The following is a 24,567-nucleotide window of genomic DNA, read 5'->3' as shown; positions in this document are numbered from 1 at the left end:
TTTTTTTCTGATATATCAAATATCATTTTGATTTTTTGTTTAAATAAAAAATATCATCGATACGATATTTTTAAATATTTCGACATCCCTAGTTTTTTTCTCTCCGCAGAGTGTGACCGTTTGTTGATTGATTGTTTATACCAGATTAGGGTAGCCTTTTAGTATTTTTTATTTTACCGTTTTATTTCGGCACTTGAAAAAATACTCTTTTTGATTCCCGAGTGAAATTCGAATCCAGGTGAAAACCCAAAACTTTAGCTACCATGGAATCTGCCCAGGAGGATTGGTCCAATTTCGATCCGATAGCCAAGGATTACTACGACGAGGAGCAGAACAAGTACACCAACGAATCGGGTCAGAATCTGATCGATGAGGCTCCTGTGCCCGCAAAGGATGAAAAGGAGCAACGTGCCGCCAGGCAGACGAAATATCCATATCTGGTGGTCCCCAAAAGCAGTCCCTTTGTGACCGAAAAGATGCTGATCAACTTCTTTGGGCGTGCGCTCATTCAGGACTTGGAATTCCGCCGAACGTCGCGCGTTTACTTTGTTTATTTTCCCAACATTGGGTAGGTTCCAAAGTTTTTGCACCATAAGCATTATTTACCATGGAAAACTTTATAAAGATCTCTAGAGGCAGCGCGTCTGAAGGTGGAGCGTTACCCAAACCTGATCCGCTGCGTAACTGGACGCAGTCAGCGGGAGCGGGAAGGCTTTGTTCCCGAATCCCTGAGTTCCAATGAACCAATGCCAAAACCTGGTCGTGCCTTTTTGGCCACTGAACGCACTCCTATTGATCTCGAAACCCGCGAGGTTCCCATCTCCGCCGGCAGTCAGGAACATCCCGAGTTCCACCGGCCTCCGCTGGTCACCAAAGCGGACTATCGCAAAGGATCGCTGTTGGCCATTAACGATACCATCCAGCGTTATCTTAATGTGAAGTATGAGTTTGCTTTGGAGCGACATGATGTCTATAACTTGAAGGATGAAACCAGGATACCGCAGGCTATACTGCACTTTCGTTCCGGAAGAACCATTCCCATGTTAGTAAACATAAAACATAAGAGTTAAGAAAGTTAAGAACTAATCTCGCTATCTTTTAGACCAAAAATTGCTGAAGCTACGGAGACTAAAGCCGAAATTCTGTTAGAAGATGGCATCAGCAAATGCGTCGTCTGCCAGAACTGGACGGATAACTTCTGTAAGGTTTGCAAGATGCCCTTCTGCAATGCCTCCTGTTTCGCAGATGTGGCCGACCAGCACCGGGAGACCTGCGGCAAGGGAGTGCTCCTCAAGCTCGACGAGAATGTGGGCCGAAAGTATCCAAAGCCCGGCTTGCCTCCGTCTGGTTCCAAAGTGAGGATCACCGCTTTCGAGCAGACTAACGTGGTCTATGTTCGCTCGGCTGACATTCAAGTGGACATTGCCTATTACTCAGTTCTCACCGAGGTGATGATGTTGGGCAAAAGTGCCTTGAAACTGCAGACAAAGCCAGTCGTTGGACAAATTGTGCTCTACGAGTTTGAGTCTAAGATCTCCCGCGCCATGGTGCTCAATATAGATGATGCTAAAGACATCTATGTGGTTTGCATTGACTTTGGCAGCGTGGAAGTTACGCAGCTGGAATATCTGTACGATTGTAGTGCTTATTTAGCCAGCCTGCCTTGCTATCCCGTAGCTGTGCAGTTGCGCGGAGTTCCCCGGCGATTTGTGGGCCCCAACATAAGGGAAATCATGTACGAACTGGATCAGTCCTTGGTTTTCGACATTAAATACTCGAAGCGCGAATACGACTACGGCAAGGGCTTGCAAATCGTGGTAATGACCGAGACCGAAATCAATAGCAGCCTGAACCGTCTTTTCAAGACCATAATGACACCCGTGGAGCCGTCGTTGTCGGAACTTGGATACAAGGAGGATGTAAGCTCAAACATTTTTTTAATTTTTATATCTAATTAATCAACTCTTTTTTAGTGTCTTCCTCATGTCCCATTGCCCACTGGAAAAAACATCGATTTAGTTGTGATGGACAACACTTTCCTGAAGTACGGCTTTATCTACTGCACTGCCAGAGATCTGGCATACGAGGTCACCAAAATGCAGCGGGATATTCAGGAGTATGGCGAAAAGATAGCCAAGAGCCCAACCTACGCTCCACCGTAAAGTTAACTACACTATATGGTCTACGATCCTAACTAAACCTTCTTGTTTATGCAGGAAAAACGAGCTATGCATAGCTAAATACGAGGGGAAATGGTGTCGAGGTCTTTCCTTGGAACTAGTGGGCGATGGTTATCCCAGCATTTTGTTCATCGACTATGGAAACATTGTGCCGACCCATGTCAGCGATATACGTGCTTATCCACCGCAGTTTATCTTTCCCATAATGACTGCAGAACTGGATTTGATTGGTAAGTCGTGGTAGTATAATTATCATATTTTTATGATTTCCATTTACTTTAGGTTTGCCTGACCAGCTCACCGATGATCAGCTCAAGCGGCTGGAGAATCATTTTCTAGTAGGAACCACCGTCACCTGCAACGATATCTTTTTCAGCGAGGAGGACAATAACTTTTCCGCTCGCATTGACAAACTGGAGGAGCTTTTGAAAGGGAACTAATTTCTCAGAAATTAGTTTATAAAAAATGTATAGTAGCTAAGATTAAAATGAATATGAAGTTTTGACTATTTCAATTCCAAAAGTTAGGATCTCTCACTGGAGTTTAAATCATTTGAATAATTTTCTGTTATAGCCTTTTTCCTTGAATAAACCAGTTGAATACTTTCCAAACCCTCAGAGATATTGGCTTCCTTTAAAATGTACATCGAATTATGGGAAAATAATTTTTAAATCATAAAAAACATACCTTTAGAAAATCCTGACTAAATGGTGGCTCCGTCTTTGTCCAGCATGGTAGCTCCTAATGGATATTAATATAGTATTTGTTTTCTAAATAATATATTACTTCAAAATACTCACATATGTGTTCCTTGACAACTGTTTACTTGTGTAATTCTCAAGATCCCCTTGGGAGTTATCATCTACATACAGACCGAGTCGTCTGTAGAACTGGAGTTCCTCCGGACAACCTCCAGCTGTGATTAGTGTGTATATTTTAGTGTCCATTTCCCCATATGCCAGCAGTTGATCAGCTTCTTCTCTGGCATTGTGATTATAAATTATGAGATGTTTGCAGCGAAGTGATCGAAGCTCTGCTAAGTTACTGGTCAAAACTAGACCAACCATTGGTTCCTTTTCCCCAAGTGAGTTGAAGATAGCTACTTTCTGCTGACTATCCAGCTGCGCATGGTCTATATCATAGCTCTGGCAGTAGCCCGTGACCAGTCTCAAGCAATCCGGACTGTTGGCCAAAATGCAGCATTTCTCGCCTCGCTCCAGCACCAAATTGTCCAGCATTATATAAACGAACTCGAACTTGGCGGAGTCGTAGAGTCCCATTTCTGGCCAGGACGGCAATTTGGGTTGCAGATCCTGCATAAGTTCCTCAAAGGCTGTATCCTTGACTAGGGTTTTAAGGAGCACGGGATGATCGCAAACCACTTGGACTATTTTCTCTATGATATAAGGTTCCTGAAATACATTACTCTATATTAAATTACTTACATATGAGTAATTCTTTGTGAAACGTATCGAGATTTTCTTAATGGTCTCAAAACGATATCTCATTTTATCACATTTTAAAAGAATTTTTAAAATGGTAAATCAAAAAATCCATTTGACAGATGCGAAGATATAGCGACGCTTTTTTTTTGTAAATTAATTTATAACTTTAAATTGCGTGGGGTAAAAAATAAATAAAAATACTAAAAAATTATAATTTTTAACAAGCTTTCAGATGAAAAAACACCTACAATAGTTCCAGTGCACTATACAGTCCAAACTTAACAAAGAAAATTTCAATCGCGGATTTCTGCAAATCGGCATATATGTATAGATAACACTAGTTTACAGCCAAAATGCTCCCCAGCAATTGATGGCAAATTCTGTTAGTGTTTGACCCCTAGATCACGAAAATACCAATAATTTTTTTTTCGATGGCACAGTTTTTTTTTAAAGATTTTTTAAAGTTTAAAATGTTAAATTTCGGACTTTTTTCGAATTTCTTCTTATATCTCGGCAGATATCCACCCGATTGGGCCAGTTTTAGTTTTATTTTAAAGTCAATAGATCAGAGCTTAACTTTGCCATACAGATCAATATGATTGGATAAGTAATGGCAGCACAGCAGCTCGACAAAGATGAAAAATGTGTTTTTTGGTCGACTGTAAATCGGCTGTATATATCGTAAAAACTCGAAATAAATCCGTTGAAAAATCATAACGAGTGCAAACTTAAAGTTTACATCCTACCAAATAAAACAAGCCGGGTATGGCCCAAATTAATGGAAAATTGGATTTATGGTGGATTTTTAAAGTTCGGATTTTTCCACTTTTTTCGATTGACAAAGTCCAAATTTAAGATTTATCATAGGCGGCGACATGTAAACAAAAATGAGTGGTGATGGCAGCCGGGTCAAAAAATAGCTAAATCAGATATTTAAAAGCTAGAAAATTATAAAAATAAATTAAATTTTTAAAAATTCTTTAAAAAATATTAAAATACTTGCGTTATGACTGAGAGTATTTTTAATAAGTAATATCCATCTGGACAATTCATTCTTAAAAAGTAGCTAACCTTAACTTCACAAAAGCATGCTCTTTTTAATAAGTACTGCCTTATCAAAAACGAAAAAAAGAGTACGTATTAGAGAAAAAAATAAGAAAATAATGAACAAGATAAAAGAATACACTTGTTTAAATGGTCCAAACACTTTTTGCAATGTGTGTGGTAAATTTATTATGAATAATAAATTTCGACCCTTTGATAGTGAGGTGATAAATCGATATTTCCTCTACTTTCGCATTAAACCAAATCTTGAAGAGGCTCCATTTAAGTAATGTCAAGCGGCAAGAATCACAAATTCTCCTCGGTGTCCAAGCCTCTTCAAGATTTGGTTTAATGCGAAAGTAGAGGAAATATCGATTTATCACCTCACTATCAAAGGGTCGAAATTTATTATTCATAATAAATTTACCACACACATTGCAAAAAGTGTTTGGACCATTTAAACAAGTGTATTCTTTTATCTTGTTCATTATTTTCTTATTTTTTTCTCTAATACGTACTCTTTTTTTCGTTTTTGATAAGGCAGTACTTATTAAAAAGAGCATGCTTTTGTGAAGTTAAGGTTAGCTACTTTTTAAGAATGAATTGTCCAGATGGATATTACTTATTAAAAATACTCTCAGTCATAACGCAAGTATTTTAATATTTTTTAAAGAATTTTTAAAAATTTAATTTATTTTTATAATTTTCTAGCTTTTAAATATCTGATTTAGCTATTTTTTGACCCGGCTGCCGTCACCACTCATTTTTGTTTACATGTCGCCGCCTATGATAAATCTTAAATTTGGACTCTGTCAACCGAAAAAAGTGGAAAAATCCGAACTTTAAAAATCCACCATAAATCCAATTTTCCATTAATTTGGGCCATACCCGGCTTGTTTTATTTGGTAGGATGTAAACTTTAAGTTTGCACTCGTTATGATTTTTCAACGGATTTATTTCGAGTTTTTACGATATATACAGCCGATTTACAGTCGACCAAAAAACACATTTTTCATCTTTGTCGAGCTGCTGTGCTGCCATTACTTATCCAATCATATTGATCTGTATGGCAAAGTTAAGCTCTGATCTATTGACTTTAAAATAAAACTAAAACTGGCCCAATCGGGTGGATATCTGCCGAGATATAAGAAGAAATTCGAAAAAAGTCCGAAATTTAACATTTTAAACTTTAAAAAATCTTTAAAAAAAAACTGTGCCATCGAAAAAAAAATTATTGGTATTTTCGTGATCTAGGGGTCAAACACTAACAGAATTTGCCATCAATTGCTGGGGAGCACACCAAGAATATTATTTTGTAAACTAGTGTAACTATAGAGATATATATGTAGGCTTACCACTTTAGAATTTGTTATGTATTCAGCCAGATAATGCAATATCTTTTCCTGGAGTTCTGCAGGAGCTAGCAGGCAAAGGTATTCCGCTCGGGTGAATCCTGACATGGCAGGATTCACCATCTCTGAATAGCTTTCTTCCACTGTTCTCTCCTCGAACTCTTGCCATCTGCTGGGAGCTGTGGATACATGCGGTAGTGGTTCCATTTTATTACCACTCTGGGTGAAAGTAAACCCCGAAGTCGACGGATTCTGCGGCTCCTCGTAGTTCTCTTCACGCTTAATCTTCTTGAGCACATGGGATCTTAATGGAGCACTAGCCATACGAGGTGGCGATGTCTCCGCATAACCATTCAGTGCATCAATTTTCTGGCACCAACTAGCAATCTCCAATTTGCGTTGATTCACGCACTCCTTCAGTGTTTTAATCTCCTCCTGGACTTCCACATCCTTGTTGCCGACTTGCAGCTGATCGTTCTCCTTGAATTCCCGCTGTTTGAACAACGTCATGGTGTCCACAACCTTGCCAGTGTCATCCTTGAGGTTCACTGTGGACCCGGTGACCACCAGGGTTCCGTTTCCAGTCCACGTTTTGTGCTTTTTGGTGGTCTGATTGCGCCAGAGCACATGGAAGATGCGGCTTTCCCGGAGGGGATTCTCGCCAGCCTTTAGTTCTCGGGGTCCCAGGTTCTCGGAGCCCTTGGAGGATCCCCATTCCCCGTCAAGAGTTGAAGCAGTTGGCCAGGAGAAAGACGCCTGAGGTTCCTCTAGAGGATCGGGGTCTTTATTTCCCCGCTTAACTGCATTTCGCATGGATGGGGCCCTCGAACGTCGCATTGTGAAGCTGGGTAATAAGTTATAGGGTTATTATCTTGAAGGGATCGTCTGGGTTTACCTATTTTTACCTGTTTATTTGGAGAAATCTTAAATGAGGGCGCAAATTGGTTTAAAGTCACCGGTGCAGTGTGACCAAAGGAGTCAAATGTAAAGGGTGGTGGACCCTTTTTGCGACCCACAGGGAACGGTCACTCTACCCAGTGCCGGCTTTGGAAGATTTTCAGCCGAAATCCTCTCCAGGCACGAGTTTTGTGATTCCCCCCGCGGCCACGATGGCGTTCCACTGGTGCGACAACAACCTGCACACCACCGTGTTCACGCCGCGCGACTTCCAGGTGGAGCTGCTGGCGGCCGCCTACGAGCGGAACACGATAATCTGCCTGGGCCACCGCAGCTCCAAGGAGTTCATAGCGCTCAAGCTGCTCCAGGAGCTCTCGCGGCGCGGACGCCAGCGTGGTCGGGTCAGTGTCTACCTGAGCTGCGAGGTGGGTGGGAGCGAGGAGCCGTGCTCCATCTACACCATGCTCACCCATTTGACCGATCTGCGGGTGTGGCAGGAGCAGCCGGACAGGCAGGTGCCCTTTGATCACTCCTGGACGGACTACCACGTGTCCATCCTGCAGCCGGAGGAATTCCTCAGCCTGCTGAAGGGTCGGTATCTTCTCCTCAGCGACGTGGAGCTGATTGTGCTGGAGGATTGCCACGATAGTGCGGTTTATCAAAGGATTATGCCGATCTTTGAAAAGCACATTTTGCCCGCTAAACCGGCGGACAGACCGCGAATCCTGGGACTCGCAGGACCGCTGCATAGCGCCGGTTGCGAGCTGCAGCAGCTGAGCGCCATGCTGGCCACTCTGGAGCGGAATGTGCTCTGCCGGATCGAAACGGCCAGCGATATTGTGACCGTGCTGCGCTACTGTTCCCGCCCGCACGAGTACATCGTCCAGTGCGCCCCCTTCGAGCTGGACGAGCTGTCTCTGGTGCTCGCGGATGTCCTCAACACCCACAAGTCCTTCCTGATGGACCACCGCTACGATCCCTTCGAGATCTACGGCACGGATCAGTTTATGGACGAGCTGAAGGGTGAGTTCTTCGAAATAATGTAATTTAAATTATTGAGTAATCCCCTTTACCTACCCCTAGACATTCCCGATCCCAAGGTGGACCCGCTGAACGTCATCGACTCGCTTCTGGCCGTCCTGCACGAGATGGGTCCCTGGTGCACCCAGCGGGCTGCCCACCACTTTTACCAGTGCAACGAGAAGCTCAAGGTGAAGACGCCGCACGAGCGGCACTACCTGCTCTACTGCCTGGTCAGCACGGCCCTCATCCAGCTGCACACGCTCTGCGATCAGGCCTTCCAGCGGCATCAGGGCGCCGACTCTCGCCAGACCATCGAACGCTACTCCAGTCCCAAGGTGCGGCGTCTGCTGCAGACTCTGCGCTGCTTTAAGCCCGAGGAGGTGCACACCCAGGCGGACGGATTGCGCAAGATGCGCCACCAGGTGGATCAGGCGGACTTTAACCGACTGTCGCAGGCGCTGGAGAACAAGTGCCGGGTGGTGGACCAACTGGAGCAGCAGCCAACGGAAACGCGAGCCCTGGTGGCCAATCTCGAGCAGATTCTGCACGCGTCAGAGGAGAAGCAGCCTGTCAAGAGCACCGCTCGCGTTGCCCCAGCTCCTCCTCCTGCTGCGGTGAAAACTAAACCAGGAGGCAGCGGTTCCCAACCACGACCCCGTAGAAGAGTCTACACCCGGCGACATCACCGGGATCAACACGATGGCAGCGACACTCTCTGCGCGCTGATCTACTGCAACCAGAACCATACGGCGCGCGTGCTCTTCGAGTTGCTGGCCGAGATTAGCAGGCGTGACCCGGATCTCAAGTTTCTGCGCTGCCAGTACACCACGGACCGGGTGGCTGATCCCGCCACGGAGCCGAAAGAGGCCGAACTGGAGCACCGGCGGCAGGAGGAGGTGCTCAAGCGATTCCGCATGCACGACTGCAATGTGCTGATTGGAACTTCCGTGTTGGAAGAGGGCATCGATGTGCCCAAGTGCAATTTGGTTGTGCGCTGGGATCCACCCACCACTTATCGGAGCTATGTTCAGTGCAAGGGTAGAGCTAGAGCAGCTCCTGCCTACCACGTTATCCTGGTGGCGCCCAGTTACGAAAGTCCTGCTGGGAATGCAGCTGTGCAGCTGAGCGATCGAAGTCATCGCTTCATTTGCGGCGCATCAGGAGGGGGGGACACTACAGAGGCGGACAGCGATTCGGATGACTCGGCGATGCCGAATTCATGCGGCTCGGATCCCTATACCTTTGGCACGGCCCGCGGAACGGTGAAGATCCTCAATCCCGAGGTGTTTAGCAAACAGCCGCCGACGGCCTGCGACATCAAGCTGCAGGAGATCCAGGATGAAGCGCCGCCGGTCACAGCCTTTCTGGACACCAGCAACTCCAGCGACGAGGCCGTCAGCATGAGCAACACTTCTCCCAGCGAAAGCAGCACAGAACGAAAGTCCAGGCGCTTCCAGTGCGAACTTGGAGCGCCGCCAACCGAGGAAACAGGGGAAGCAACTGATCCCTCTCCCGAAATCATCACAGTTGATCGTTTGCAAAGCACCACCAAGGAGTTGGTGCATCAAATGGCCCAGTATCGCGAGATCGAGCAGATGCTTCTTTCCAAGTGCGCCAACACAGAGCCGCCGGAGGAGGAACAAAGCGAGGCGGAGCGTTTTAGCCCTTGCCTGGCCGCCTATCGACCCAAGCCGCACCTCCTGACCGGCGCCTCCGTGGATCTGGGCACCGCCATAGCCCTGGTCAACAAGTACTGCGCTCGCCTGCCCAGCGACACCTTCACCAAGCTGACCGCCTTGTGGCGCTGCACGCGGAGCGAAAGAGCTGGAGTTACCTTGTTTCAGTACACACTCCGGCTGCCCATCAACTCGCCCTTGAAGCATGACATTGTGGTAAGATAGAAACATCAATACAGAACTTAATTCCGTTTTGTAATAATTACACCTCGGTTTTTGCATATTTTTATAGGATAAAGATAGATCAATAGATAAAAATATAGTTTAAAATTAATGGCATATTTTTTATTTTTAGCATATTTGCATAAAATGCAAATGGATAAAATATGAAAAATATATCGAAAATATGCTAAATATATGCAAATTTACTTTTGATCCTTAAAGACTCTTATCTTTAGCTAAAATCAAACTCAAAATGCTATAAAATTGAGAGCAAAATGTTCTGAAAAACAGAACTATGAACTTATTTGATTTAAAAATGTTCTTGAATTAAGGGCAAAATCAACTTGAAAATGGAACGAAATGAACTTTACTTAACACCATTTCGTTTTGATGTTGAGAACATTCGACTCGAAATGAGAACATTTGTGCTTACCCGGTTTTTAAGACCGAATGTTCTTAATTTGAGTGCAATGTTCTTGGTTTTTTTTCTACGTGTAGTAATAATCTTCTTTTCCTTAGGGCCTTCCGATGCCCACGCAGACCTTGGCCCGCCGACTGGCTGCCTTGCAGGCCTGTGTGGAGCTGCACAGGATCGGCGAGCTAGACGATCAGCTGCAGCCCATTGGCAAGGAGGGATTCCGCGCCCTGGAGCCCGACTGGGAGTGCTTCGATCTCGAGCCGGAGGACGAGCAGATCGTGCAGCTAAGCGATGAACCTCGACCAGGAACAACAAAGCGGCGTCAGTACTACTACAAACGCATTGCCTCCGAGTTCTGCGACTGCCGTCCGGTGGCCGGCGCACCCTGCTATCTGTACTTCATCCAGCTGACGCTCCAGTGTCCCATTCCCGAGGAGCAGAATACGAGGGGCCGGAAAATATACCCACCCGAAGATGCCCAGCAGGGATTTGGCATTCTGACCACCAAACGCATACCCAAACTAAGCGCTTTCTCGATATTCACACGCTCCGGCGAGGTGAAGGTTTCCCTGGAGTTGGCCAAGGAGCGAGTGGTCCTCACGAGCGAACAGATTGTCTGCATCAACGGATTCTTGAACTACACATTCACCAATGTGCTGCGACTGCAAAAGTTCCTCATGCTCTTCGATCCGGACTCCACGGAGAACTGTGTCTTCATTGTGCCCACGCTGAAGGCGCCGACGGCGGGCGGCAAGCACATCGACTGGAAGTTCCTGGAGCTCATCCAGGCCAATGGGAATACCATGCCGAAAGCAGTGCCCGATGAGCAGCGGCAGGCGCAGGCGTTCGATGCCCAACGCTTCCAGGATGCCGTCGTGATGCCCTGGTATCGCAACCAGGATCAACCGCAGTACTTCTACGTGGCCGAGATCTGCCCGCATCTCTCGCCACTCAGCTGCTTTCCCGGCGACAACTACCGCACGTTCAAGCACTACTATCTGGTGAAGTACGGCCTGACAATACAGAATGCCTCGCAGCCGCTTTTGGATGTGGATCACACGAGTGCTCGCTTGAACTTCCTAACGCCGAGGTACGTGAATCGCAAGGGCGTGGCTCTGCCCACCAGTTCGGAGGAGACGAAGCGGGCCAAGCGCGAGAATCTCGAGCAGAAACAGATCCTCGTGCCGGAGCTGTGCACCGTTCACCCGTTTCCCGCCTCCCTGTGGCGAACTGCGGTGTGCCTGCCCTGCATTCTGTACCGCATCAACGGGCTTCTCCTGGCCGACGACATTCGCAAGCAGGTTTCTGCGGATCTCGGCCTGGGCAGGCAGCAGATCGAGGAGGATCAGTTCGAGTGGCCCATGCTGGACTTTGGCTGGAGCTTATCGGAAGTGCTGAAGAAATCGCGCGAGTCCAAGCAAAAGGATTCGCTCAAGGAGGTTTTGGTCAATGGCAAGGATGCCAGTGAAGTTCAAAAGGAGGCGGTAAAGGAAAAGACCGAACTGGATGAGGATTCCAAAGCTGATAAAGTGGAGAAGAGTGCCATTGAACTTATTATTGAGGGCGAAGAGAAGCTTCAAGAGGCGGATGACTTCATTGAGATAGGCACTTGGTCAAACGACATGGCCGACGACATAGCCTCTTTCAACCAAGAAGACGAAGACGAGGATGAGGCCTTTCACCTGCCAGTTCTGCCTGCCAACGTTAAGTTTTGTAAGTTTTTCTTATAACCTTAAGAAAGTAATTAAAATAATATCGATCAAATCTTGCAGGTGATCAGCAGACCCGCTATGGATCGCCCACTTTTTGGGACGTGAGCAATGGAGAGGGTGGCTTCAAGGCGGCGAAACACAGCCAGCAGCAGCAGGGTGGCAAGAGCAAAGGAAAGGGTCCAGCCAAGCCCGCTTTCAACTATTACGACTCGGACAATTCGCTGGGCTCCAGCTACGATGATGATGACAACGCAGGACCACTGAATTACATGCATCACAACTACAGTTCGGATGACGACGATGTGGCCGATGACATCGATGCGGGACGCATTGCTTTCACCTCGAAGAACGAGGCGGAGACTATAGAAACCGCTCAGGAGGTGGAAAAGCGCCAGAAACAGCTGTCCATCATCCAGGCGACAAATGCCAACGAGCGGCAGTATCAGCAGACCAAGAATCTGCTGATTGGTTTTAATTTCGAGAAGGAAGAGGACGGACTACCCAGCGGAAAGTACGAACAGTCTATAGCTAAACTTAAGACTGAGATAGAAAGCTGCGGAATGTTGGTGCCCCACGACCAGCAGTTGATCCTCAAACGAACCGATTCCGCTGAAGCTCAGGTAGCCAAGGATTCGATGATGGAGCTGTTGAAGCAGCTGCTGCCATATGTAAACGAGGAGCTCCTGGCCGAAAAGCTGGGTGACAGGCGAGAGCTGCTGCTGTCGGATTTAGTGGAGCTGAATGCGGATTGGGTGTCGCGGCATGAGGAGGAGACCTATAGCGTCCTCGGATGCGGAGATAGTTTTGACAACTACAACGATCATCATCGCTTGGACTTGGATGAAAAGCAGCTAAAACTGCAGTTCGATCGAGAAGAAATTCGGCCACCCACTCCCAAGAAAGCCATATCATCATCCATGCTGCCGGCTGGTTTCAGCTTCGATCGTCAGCCGAATCTGGTGGGCCATCCGGGACCCAGTCCCAGTATCATCCTGCAGGCCCTCACCATGTCCAATGCCAACGATGGCATTAATCTGGAGCGCCTCGAGACCATCGGAGATTCGTTTCTCAAGTATGCCATTACCACCTATCTGTACATCACCTACGAGAACGTGCACGAGGGAAAGCTTAGCCACCTGCGCTCCAAGCAGGTGGCCAACCTGAATCTCTATCGCCTGGGAAGGCGCAAGCGACTGGGCGAGTACATGATAGCCACAAAGTTTGAGCCGCATGACAACTGGCTGCCACCCTGCTACTATGTGCCCAAGGAGCTGGAAAAGGCGCTGATCGAGGCGAAGATACCCACGCACCACTGGAAGCTGGCCGATCTGCTGGACATCAAAAATTTGAGCAGCGTGCAGATCTGCGAGATGGTCCGCGAAAAAGCCGAAGCTTTGGGCTTGGAGAAGAATGGAGGTGCCGGCCAGAATGGCCAGCTGGACGACTCGAATGAAAGCTGCAATGATTTCAGCTGCTTCATTCCGTACAACCTCGTTTCGCAGCACAGCATTCCGGATAAGTCCATAGCCGATTGCGTTGAGGCGCTGATTGGAGCCTATCTCATTGAATGCGGACCTCGGGGAGCCCTGCTCTTCATGGCCTGGCTAGGAGTAAGGGTGCTGCCCTTTACCAAGCAGCTGGAGGCGGCGAGCGAGGAGGAGCGAGTACCGGGAAGCACTAGGCCAAACGGCGAGAAAATGGTTACCGTTTACGGCGCCTGGCCAACGCCACGAAGTCCCCTGCTGCACTTTGCACCCAACGCCTCGGAGGAACTGAACCAACTACTCAGTGGCTTTGAGGAGTTCGAGGAGAGTCTGGGCTATCAGTTCCGGGATCGGTCCTACCTACTGCAAGCCATGACACATGCCAGTTATACTCCTAATCGACTGACGGATTGCTACCAGCGGCTGGAGTTCCTGGGCGACGCTGTGCTGGATTACCTTATCACGCGGCATTTATACGAAGATCCCCGCCAGCATTCGCCAGGCGCTTTGACGGATTTGCGTTCAGCGCTGGTGAATAACACAATTTTCGCCTCTCTCGCCGTTCGCCATGGATTCCACAAGTTCTTCCGACATTTGTCGCCTGGTCTTAACGATGTCATCGATCGCTTCGTGAGAATCCAGCAGGAAAATGGTCACAGCATTAGTGAGGAGGTTGGTTATAGTTGTTAGAGCCCTGCATGAATGGATTCAATGAATTATTGTGAATTTTTTGTTCTATATGAATGAATTAATTAGAATTTTGAGTTTAATAGAATTGAATTTGAATTTTTAGTTAAATTCCGAAATAATTAAAACGACAATTTCTTTAGAAGAAGAAAGGTCCATAATTTTGTGATTACATCTGCCAAAATTTTATTTACTATGCAGTTAACATTGATTTGTTAAAAATTTTCCACTTTTTGTTCTCAAAACAAATCTGGAAAATTTAAAAAATTTATAAAAATTATTCATTCGTTCATTCAATTCAAAATGAGTTAGAAAAACATTCAATTTATTTCACTTAGAATTGAATTGAATTAAACAAATCAAAAATTTCATGGCATACTACGATAAAACAGCTCAATTAGTTATATCTACTACATAATTCATTATCTAATTGGTTTTTGGCTTTGTTTCAGTACTACTTGCTGTCCGAGGAGGAGTGCGACGATGCGGAGGACGTTGAGGTGCCCAAGGCTTTGGGCGATGTTTTCGAGTCGATTGCAGGTGCAATTTTCCTAGACTCCAACATGTCGCTGGATGTGGTGTGGCACGTGTACAGCAACATGATGAGCCCGGAGATAGAACAGTTTAGCAACTCAGTGCCAAAGTCGCCCATACGGGAGCTGCTCGAGCTGGAACCGGAGACAGCCAAGTTCGGGAAGCCCGAGAAGCTGGCGGATGGGCGGCGGGTGCGCGTTACCGTGGATGTCTTCTGCAAAGGAACCTTCCGTGGCATCGGGCGCAACTATCGCATTGCCAAGTGCACGGCGGCCAAATGCGCTCTGCGCCAGCTCAAAAAGCAAGGCCTAATAGCCAAAAAAGACTAAAGAGTCATCGCTGCAATTGTGTTTCACTAGAATTAATTATATCTTTTTAGATTTAAGAACAAATTTTGTATAAACTCTGAATAAATTGTATATGTCGAATCAATGTGAAAATTAAGAGGTGATATTGAATCTGAAATTAGCTAACAAAAAATCGAAGTAGATTAGATATAACCGCACTTCTAGAAGATAAACGTCACTGCGCTTTGAGCTTATCACGCATAGAATGGCAAACATTAACCGATCAGAATTTAGTGATAACTTGGCACTGTAGAAGATATGGCGGCGACAGTTGAGGAAGTTCCCTATGAAGAATTTAAAACGGGAGAGGTTAGTAGCAAACATTATAAGGAGGTTTTGATTAAAACACATGTCTGCTTTATAGGTGATTGGTTCAGGGTTTTTTGGCGTCGTATACAAAGCCAAGTGGAGGAATCTTGAGATTGCTGTTAAGAGAATTCTCCCGGGCCGTGAAGACAAGAAAATTGAAAGGGAGATTAACCATCTAGCCAGGGTCAACCATGAAAATATCGTTAAACTCTACGGAAGATCCAAACACGAGGACAGCTTTCTTTTGCTGATGGAATATGTAGATGGAGGATCTCTGTCCAGCTTTCTGCATGCGAACTCCAAGCCAAGTTATTCCCTTTCTCACGCCTTGAACTGGGCGCACCAGATCGCTGAGGTAATAGACTTGATAAGCGAAATGATGGAGCGCAATAATACTTAGGTGCTTTATAGGGGGTAGCTTATCTCCATGCCATGGAACCAAAAGTCATTCATCGCGATATCAAGCCACTCAATGCACTGCTTTGTCGAAAAGGGCTCAGTCTGAAGATCTGCGATTTTGGAACAGTTGTAGACCTATCCCAATCGATTTCTATAAATGCGGGAACAGCCAGATACAAAGCACCAGAGGTACATATGTGAACTTAAAACTATAATTTAGGTAAGTAACTAACTGAAACTTCTCAAAGGTCTTTAGAGGACTTCCCATCAATGAAAAGTGTGATGTGTACAGTTGGGCGATTACTTTTTGGGAAATACTATCGCGCAAGATTCCATTGGAACAATATAATGCGATTTTTGAATTAAGCATGGCTATTAATGCAGGCAAGCAATTGTGATAAGTAACAATAATTCTCCTCATTCTAAGCTAAATATTATTAATGCAGGTGAGACACCAAAGATTAGTGATATTATGGCTGGCTGTCCCGAGGATGTAGTTAGTGTAATAACCGCTTGTTGGGACAAAAATCCGCAGAGAAGACATTCAATGGCACTGGTTGCTTATATCATTAAGAAATTCGTTAGTGAAGCTGGTCCCCTCCAGCCAATTCAATATTAATAAACAGATATCTGTGTGAACGTTAAACACTATTTTATTTTCTTGAAAACTCTCCTGAAATATTTACATTGTATGGGTTACTGTATGGATTACGCGGATCGGGAGGAGTGGGTTAAGTGATTTGGATTGGGATTGCGCCAAATACTCAATTCATGGTTACATCCAGTGAACTGCTGTTCAATTTGCATTTCAAATACATAGTTTGTTAGTTTCGTTAGCTGCGGGTATAGGTATGCATATAGGGAATTTATAAAATATGATCTAGGCATATGTTTTACAGTATATGGATCACTAGCAATACGTTTGATAATTTTACTTATTCTCTTGATTCATTTTTTGTTATCTATCGAATGTAAATTTAAAAAATTAAATGTTAAAACGTTTTAATAAATATATTCATATGTGTTTGTATATATATTTTGCTTGCTTGTTAAAACAAAATGATCCTCGCTCATGTGTTGGTTAGTTACACATTGGAAAACTGTAACGTTTCGTAGAGTTTCGTTTTGGAGTATAATTGTTTCGTTAATTATAGGTTTGCTTTTGTTTTTCTTTTGGTTTTTAATAAATGTTACATACTTTAAACTTATATATATAACTATATATAAACATGCGTGTATGCAAGCATAGTTTAATTAATTCAATTGGTTTGGTATAATTGTTGTCTTTATACTCGCTATAATTGTTTTCGTTTCGTCTTTTTTTTCACCGCACGTTCCTGCCTACGATTTGTTCAATGTCTTCATATATATGTATATATGGATGTTCAAGCATATATATTTCCCTTTGTATTGTTGTAATTTAGGTCGCATTCAATTTTGGTTGCATTTGCTTTACTTAATTTCGGCGTGTAATCAAAATGTTAGCAATAAAATGAAGAAACGAATTAAACTTAAAATAAGCGAGATGATGATTTTATTGCGAGATTGAATGATCGAATTTCGAATGATTTACTGATGGGATAACAACTCCGAAGATATCATTGAATTATAGAAAAGGATGGATTACTTATAGTTGTTGCGATATCGCCAATGCTCATACCTTATGCTGGTTTTCTAAATTAAGAAACTTATTAATTAAGAAAAAAAACTTAAGCTATCCAAGGTTTAAAATAAAATAATGTCTTAAAGTGTTAACAAAAGGTGTCATAAACGTTTTATTGTTGTCATTTGCATGTGATATGTTTTCGAGTACGATAAGAACACAAATATCAATAAATTATTAAAGAATAGGTGGTTACAAGAGATACTGTTACAAAAAACGAATGAATACACTTAAGAGTCGACTTAAACAATAACTGAACGGATAGGGGACATTCGAGTACGAATTGAGTACTGGACAAGTGGGTTAAACTATTTTACAAAAGGTAAAAGAGCAACACATATTCGAGTACAATGGGTGTTAGTCGCACAATACACTGGGACAAACACATAATTCATAATATTCGAGACGGATTTATAGAGCACAAAATAGAAATATTTTGAAAGCGTAATCGGCATGAAACGTTGACAATGACAATGGCTTAATTATGTCGTGGTTACCTAGTCTCTCGATTACGTACACATAAAAATTCTAATTTGGATTCTGCTCACGATTAGGTTTGAGATACATGGGGAGTACATTGCTATGTATATGTAGCTGAGTATGAGTACAATATTGTAGGATTCTAGTTTCAACTGCCGCTTGCTCTCAGTTTTCTACGAAAAAGCAAGCTCTACAAGTCGTTTACAATGTTGTGGAACTCATTGGGCATGCAATTGTAAATATGTTGAGGGGTTCGGTTAATGCGATTAGCTTTCAGAATTCCTAGACGTACATATGTGACTGACTACATGATAGATGTGGGTCGTGTGTTTGTGGCTTGTCTACGATTACCTTTCGAAACGAACACAAAATAAACTCAAACTCATTGGGGAAACCTCATCTAAACAAATGCCAAGTACTATGAGATGGTACATAAGTGGGTGGGGTGGCTGATGGCTACGGATTTTTGGTTTGAAATGGTCATGATATACACAATCATAATTATAACACATTCGTTTAGCTGCAAATTGCTTCTGTTCTTGAGTCTGATTTAAATCGAAATCTATGTGTCTGTGTGTGTTGTTGTTGTTGGTTGGTTGCTATATACTTAGTCTACAGAACGACGTCAGGCAGGTCGTGCGGCCTTGCCTAGGCGCGCATTTGGTTTTCATGTACGATTTTCCTCTCCTTATAGTAGATCTCCTCCGACTCCTTGTCGCAGAGCAGCAGGACGACGGCTCCGAAAAGGAAGATGGCCGCTCCCCAGCCGACGCCATAGGCCCAGCCGAATTCCCAGACTCGCCGATTGGCTAAAATATTAAAATATATTAGATATAAGTTAAGAGATTGTTCTAAGAAGATTGTGGTAGCCATACCCATGGTTAGTTCACCGGCAAAGCACACTGGATACACGATCAAGGCGGACAGCACGGCCAACACTGCAATATAAATTAATCGTTACTATTTGCAGCATTTATAAATCTGTATAGTTACTTACAGGACACGAGCATCACCAACACCGCTATACGATAGAACTTATATTTTAGATTGTGGTTCTGCGTCCTCAGGCCCATCCCTGTCAGTACTGTGGCAATAACGTCCGTTATCAGCGTGATAATGCAAAGGGCGGCAGTGGCCTTGATATAGCCTTTGGGATAATAAAAGTTGGGTTGAGTTAGTATAATGCCATAGAAGAAAATTCGTTTAAATACGATTATTTCAGCTAGTACTAGGTTCTTTCTACCTTATTTCATATCTATAAAAAGCCGATATGATTTATGTCAAATTTATGATTCAAACACATCAACATGATATTTTATCATATCATAAAAAATACCAAATGTATTATTTTTTGAGCAAATAATATAAAAAAGATTAACATAATCTTTATTCATATCAAAATGATATGAATAACTTGATCTTTAAAAAATATCAAATTTTCTGTGTAACAAACCAACTAATAAACAACTTCTTATCGCTTTAATACATACCCACATCGCGGGTCCAGTAGCAACCTGGCGGATCCTGGATGTTAAAAGGCAGCGGCGCCACCGAATCATCCTCGATGCAGTGCACAAAGAGGCCTTGCCGCCAGTCGGAGGCCATCAGCCAATCTGTGGAAGCCAGGGCCATGATCATCAGGGCCACCACGATGACGCCGCAGATAAATGCAATCACCTGTGGGGGCAGAAAGATCTGTTAATCAATCCAACACTTTAAGCCAAGTGCATACCTTCAGCGGCCTCGTGATTGTGATGGTCTCAATCGTGGTTGTTGGCGCCATTTTCTCCGCTGGTGGACGTAGAACACTGAATACACGATAATTATTATTAATTACGGGGGAGGAATATTTTATTTATCAGCTTTCCAGGCCAGTCAAACTCACCTTATCGACTATATGCAGGCAAAGTGCTGCCCGCAGCTACTAATTGGAATGCGTTTCAATGCGTTTCTTGGTTAGTTTTGCTTAATGGGATGTTGGAAGGGTTTTTTTCTTTTTTTTTTCGGGGGCGATTAAATGCTACGCCGGTTGGCTTTAACAATCTAATATAAATGCTTCAATTGGCGTTTTATTGCTTTTGGTTTGCGCGCTGAGGTTTTTCCAATGCGTTTCGAATTTCAAATTGCTGGCGGAAGCAGCCCGTTCAACATCTGTATTACGAGAGGTGGGATCGTTTGTTAGCGGGGCAGGAAATAGAGAAATTGGTGACATTCGATTAGAGCGACTGGCGCGCAATGTTCGTACAACATGTGTGTTTACATCAAGGCAGTTAAGGAAGCAGCAGCAACATGCAAAAACAACTCGAGCAACAACATCGACAAAGACAATGGCTAACTATTAAGGGTTTATGGGTATCTATCCAAACCAATCTGCGGCTACTGGGCTATTGAGCGTACAACATGGTTAATACCAATCTGTCCAATTATAAAATATACATTAAATTCACATAGATCTCTAGCAGTTTTTTTTTCAGTATACATTGCACATATAAACGGAAATTCAGACTTAAAAATTCAATTTTTTTTAACCCATACAATTTTTTTTTAATTTGTTTGGAAAACCTTTCAGAAAAAGCTATATTACTTTTTCCTCAATTGTAGGAATCAATGTATGTCATGGATTAACTGTCGCAATTTGCAAAACAATGCGTCGCCACAGTTGAATGAGTTTGGATTGTTAAAATTAAAATCGCTCTATTGTGACAGACGGAATCGCGTCGGAATATTTGAGTCTGTGAAGGGGGAAGCCCGAATGACAAAAGACGGAAGCTGGGGCGCTGAGGTGCAGCCCCCACATAAATTATGCTGCGAGGCAACTGCAACTAGGCAATTTCAATGCTGGAAATACAGACGGGCTGATTATCCCTTCGCATTCCATTGTTATACTCTAGCTAAGGAAGGTATCATATGATTTTTTTTAGGTATCAGCATCTTGATTAGCATTATCATCTATCGGTTATTGCCATTTATTTTTATACCCTTGTAGAGGGTATTATAATTTCAGTCAGATGTTTGCAACGCAGTGAAGGAGACGTTTCCGACCACATAAAGTATATATATTCTTGATCAGCACCAATAGCCGAGTCTATCTAGCCATGTCCGTCTGTCCGTCTGTCCGTCTGTCCGTCTGTCCGTTTCTATGCGAACTAGTCTCTCAGTTTTAAAGCTATCGCGATGAAACTTTCCCGAAGGTCTTCTTTCTATTGCAGGTAGTACATATGTCGGAGCCAGCCGGATCGGACCACTATATCTTAAGGCTCCCAATCACATATAAGAAAATTCATTGTAACTTTGTAGGAAGTAGGCGTTTTGATTCTTGACTACTTAAAAACAAAATTGAAATAAATCAAAACGCTGAATCTGGAATCCCTGGAACTGCACCGAGTGAGTATTCTTTTATCTACAAGGGTATATAAGCTTCGGCTGGCCGAAGGTAGCTTCCTTTCTTGTTTCATCTTGAAAACTATAGATTTGATAGTTTCGAAATATTTTTGTATAATCAAGATTCCGACTGGTTTTTGTGATTAAATATAATTATTTTAAAAAAGTGGTTATAGAATCTGTAAATCTGAGAATAATTCGACCATTATATCATACAGCTGATATAGTACAGATCGGTCCCAATTGCTTTCAAAGCAAATAAATAAGGATATACAAGTTTTAAACGATTTTAGAATGACATTACAAATTTTCATAAAAATCAACCTATTTTGTTATTTAGACAAAAGTGTGTATAATCTTCGCCATGCCGAAATCGCACGTTTCCCCTAATTTTCACGTTTCCTTGCCAATTTTTAATATCTTCAAGATGCAGATACGCGAACTGAGATACGTTTATATCTGTGTACATACAAACGAGCATATGTACGAAGCGTCTGGCAAATCTTGAGATATTTCGAGGGGCCAGACGGAGATGATATTAGTCTTATTTATAGCGGCTAGAAATTGTTCAATAAAAACAACAACAACTAAATTTCGCAGATGAGCGAGTACGGACTTTGTGTGCTGGTATGTGTGCGGGTGTGTGGGTGAGTGGCATGGCAACAGGATCATAACGGTTAATTGCTATATAGAACGTAACGGTAACGGCAGGCAAAATTGGGGCAAACGGCCAAATGCAAAACAACAACAATGACAAGGGCGAGGGTATTTCTAAAACTGTATGTGGGTGTGTGTTTGTATGCTTGTGTATGTTTTGGGGGAGAACGGAAGCAAAACAAAATGCGAGTTGTTTAAGTTCAGGAATATACCTTTCCTTGTAATAGTCCAGAGTAACCGATTCGGAATCAAATTCTGAATAATCTGGCAGCGACTCGGCATCAAAGGAGCTCATTCCGCTGAGCGTGTAATTGGGCAAGACGTTCATTTTGTTGTTGTAGCCAGCAAGGTTGCCTTGCTGCTGCTGTTGTTGTTGTTGTTGCTGCTGCTGGTGGTGCTGCATTGTTGTTTTTCTCTTTTCTACGTTTGTTTTTCTACGCTTTTAACAATATGTCACAAGCACACGCACACACACACGCCCACGAAACTGACTGATTTTTCTCTATTCTCTTTTCGCTGCCTTTTCACACTTTGCACTTTCGCCAAATTGTTGTTCGCTCTTCGTATCCACCTGTGCACTTACAATCTGCTCGAAAAGCTCTGTCGCTTTTCCACTTTCACATGATCCTCGGCCACTTTTCTATATAATCAAAAAATAAAAACGAAAAGATAATGTTTTGCTTCATAGAGCTGGAACTTAGAGATGCGAAGACATCGATGTCACTATCGATAGGTAGTATACTTTATACGATGCACGATTATTTCCACTTCCAAGTTGGGAAAAAAATGAATATAAAAAGAGTTCATAAAGCAGAAAATATATTTTGAAACCTCTAGAATGTTTTTAAATAGGTTCAACTTTTAAATGTTTGAATAATGGGTATATTTGACATAGTAGCGGCTGTGTGAAGAAGTTGTTATGAATTGATGTTCTACTATCGACGGATCTCAAAGATATATATAGATACAAAAATGTTGTTAATTCTATTTTAATACTTAATTTAACCCCTAGTTTATCATTATAGTTGACCCATAAACTTTATATCCGATATATATCGCGAGCGGCAAAATCAAATGCCCATGCATCGCGGGACAATAAATCCCGAAAAGCAGTATGACCGTTTGCCTCAGTACGAAATCGTAAGAAATCGGCGTCGCGTGGCTTGGACAGATTATCGAACAAAACAATATCCAACCACAATCCGTGCTCCCGTTTCCAGCCCAAAGAGTCCGCGGTGGACCCGAGGAAACCATGGCCACGGACACGGTGTCCAACGGCGAGAACTTCGCCCAGCACTTGACCGGCAGCGGCGGCGGCAGCGACGACGACGTGATCTGTCCCACATGCGACGTGAAGATCAAGCGCAGTCAGGTGGCCGATCACTGCCAGGTGGAGATGGAGCGGCTGCACCATCCCATTAGCGTTGCGCAGCCGCCGGCCCAGCCTGCCGGATCAACTGCATCATCGGGATCCGGGGGCAGACAGCCGTGGAGCGTTTTCCAGCGGGTGCAGCGCAATCGGCAGGCCCGTCAGCGCCAGCGCACCAGGAAGCGTCCAGCCTCTCCCGCAGCAGCAGCAGCAGCTCCTAGTCCTGCTCCGCCGCCTGCTCCTCCTGCTGCCGCAGCTCCGCCAGAAGCCAGTCAACCCACCTGCCCCGTGTGCAACCACAACTTTCCGCAGTCCAGCATTCAGGAGCATGTCAATCAGTGCCTGCGCCGGAATGGCCAGGCGAATGGGGAGCGGCACTCCAGCGACGAGTCGGAGGACAGCGAGGAGTACGAGGAGTACGAGTGGGCGGGACAGAAGCGCATCCGCGTGTCCACGCTCGTTCAGGGAGGCTACTCCGCCTTGGGCCTGGGCCAGACCATCAAGTACAATGGCAGCCAGCAGGCGCAGGAGGACGAGGACGAGGATCTCAATGTGGACGAGGATGACACGCACATCTACGGGCCGACGCAGTACGGCGAGGGCGATGTCATTCCGCTGGTCAACGAGGATACGGAGGGCAATGTTTCCGAGGCGGATGTGACCAGCTATGTGCGACGCCTAATCTCCTCGAGCGACGGGCCCAAGGCTAATCATTCCAACGAAGCCACCGAACAAGAGACTACTGTAGAGGCGGCGCCACCAGCCAGGGAGGAGCCGTCCACGTCGCGGTCCACGCGTTCCGCCTCCCAGAACCAGCAGCAGGTCATCGAGTCGCTGAAGGCCAAGCTGCGGCTCTACGAGAAGCAGGCGCAGGGCAAGTACAAGTGCCTGATCTGCATCGATGACTACAAGAATCCCGCCATCTCCGTCTCCTGCTGGCACGTCCACTGCGAGCAGTGCTGGCTGCAGACCCTGGGCGCCCGCAAGCTGTGCCCGCAGTGCAATTCGATCACCACGCCGAAGGACCTGCGACGCATCTACCTGTAGGCGACTCGTTGTTATCCCCGCTGCTGCCAAAACGCTTGCTTTGCTCCCCACGCAGCTCTAGATGATAACCCTATACATATTATTTATATAGATAACAGATACCGACTACATTACGTGACATTACAATAAGCCTAACATGTAACTATTACAATAAACCACAGAAAAACATCAGTTAGTTGAGGATGGGGTAAGATCTATGGAAAAAGCGTTCAAAACAAAAGCTAAATATTGTATAATTTAA

General features: G+C 44.5%; 6 protein-coding genes across 8 annotated transcripts; 4 read left to right on the top strand and 2 right to left on the bottom strand.

The window, feature by feature from the left end:
• The first annotated feature begins 187 nt into the window (after positions 1–187).
• Positions 188–2,797, top strand: vret (vreteno). 2 transcript variants are annotated; one of them, XM_070217421.1, is made up of 6 exons: positions 188–568; positions 626–1,042; positions 1,103–1,919; positions 1,974–2,158; positions 2,217–2,410; positions 2,477–2,614. In XM_070217421.1, the coding sequence occupies exons 1-6, from the start codon at positions 264–266 to the stop codon at positions 2,485–2,487; spliced, it is 1,929 nt and encodes a 642-aa protein (XP_070073522.1). In that variant the 5' UTR covers positions 188–263; the 3' UTR covers positions 2,488–2,614. The 2 variants fall into 2 exon arrangements, with proteins under 2 accessions (XP_070073522.1, XP_017003714.2); XM_017148225.3 differs by having other exon boundaries at positions 189–568; positions 2,463–2,797.
• On the bottom strand, positions 2,679–7,062 carry LOC108061823 (uncharacterized). Its single transcript, XM_070217422.1, has 5 exons — positions 6,927–7,062; positions 6,025–6,865; positions 2,981–3,592; positions 2,868–2,921; positions 2,679–2,811 (listed from the first exon to the last, which is right to left on the bottom strand). The coding sequence occupies exons 2-5, from the start codon at positions 6,856–6,858 to the stop codon at positions 2,704–2,706; spliced, it is 1,608 nt and encodes a 535-aa protein (XP_070073523.1). The 5' UTR covers positions 6,859–6,865; positions 6,927–7,062; the 3' UTR covers positions 2,679–2,703.
• Positions 7,063–7,130: 68 nt separating this feature from the next.
• On the top strand, positions 7,131–15,114 carry Dcr-1 (Endoribonuclease Dcr-1). The gene is made up of 5 exons (XM_017148195.3): positions 7,131–7,941; positions 8,002–9,833; positions 10,359–11,970; positions 12,030–14,125; positions 14,593–15,114. Exons 1-5 carry the CDS (start codon positions 7,131–7,133, stop codon positions 15,001–15,003), a joined length of 6,762 nt encoding a protein of 2,253 aa, XP_017003684.2. The 3' UTR covers positions 15,004–15,114.
• Positions 15,115–15,227: 113 nt separating this feature from the next.
• Positions 15,228–16,427, top strand: Takl2 (Tak1-like 2). Its single transcript, XM_017148198.3, has 5 exons — positions 15,228–15,330; positions 15,386–15,685; positions 15,742–15,918; positions 15,978–16,113; positions 16,176–16,427. Exons 1-5 carry the CDS (start codon positions 15,280–15,282, stop codon positions 16,346–16,348), a joined length of 837 nt encoding a protein of 278 aa, XP_017003687.2. The 5' UTR covers positions 15,228–15,279; the 3' UTR covers positions 16,349–16,427.
• A 1,045-nt stretch (positions 16,428–17,472) lies between these two features.
• Positions 17,473–22,646, bottom strand: LOC108061804 (transmembrane protein 47). Of its 2 annotated transcripts, XM_017148197.3 has the most exons (7): positions 22,494–22,646; positions 19,758–20,023; positions 19,605–19,680; positions 19,363–19,549; positions 18,870–19,019; positions 18,748–18,810; positions 17,473–18,681 (listed from the first exon to the last, which is right to left on the bottom strand). In XM_017148197.3, the coding sequence occupies exons 3-7, from the start codon at positions 19,653–19,655 to the stop codon at positions 18,521–18,523; spliced, it is 612 nt and encodes a 203-aa protein (XP_017003686.1). In that variant the 5' UTR covers positions 19,656–19,680; positions 19,758–20,023; positions 22,494–22,646; the 3' UTR covers positions 17,473–18,520. The 2 variants fall into 2 exon arrangements, with proteins under 2 accessions (XP_017003686.1, XP_017003685.2); XM_017148196.3 differs by lacking the exon at positions 19,758–20,023 and having other exon boundaries at positions 22,123–22,633.
• Positions 22,647–22,958: 312 nt separating this feature from the next.
• On the top strand, positions 22,959–24,497 carry RNF220 (ring finger protein 220). Its single transcript, XM_017148097.3, has one exon. It carries the CDS (start codon positions 23,163–23,165, stop codon positions 24,324–24,326), a length of 1,164 nt encoding a protein of 387 aa, XP_017003586.2. The 5' UTR covers positions 22,959–23,162; the 3' UTR covers positions 24,327–24,497.
• The last annotated feature ends 70 nt before the right edge of the window (positions 24,498–24,567 follow it).

This window comes from Drosophila takahashii, chromosome 3R (assembly GCF_030179915.1).
Source record: "Drosophila takahashii strain IR98-3 E-12201 chromosome 3R, DtakHiC1v2, whole genome shotgun sequence".
Classification (NCBI taxonomy): domain Eukaryota; kingdom Metazoa; phylum Arthropoda; class Insecta; order Diptera; family Drosophilidae; genus Drosophila; species Drosophila takahashii.
Note: the sequence above shows the minus strand (reverse complement) of the source record. Positions and strands in the feature narration are given on the sequence as shown.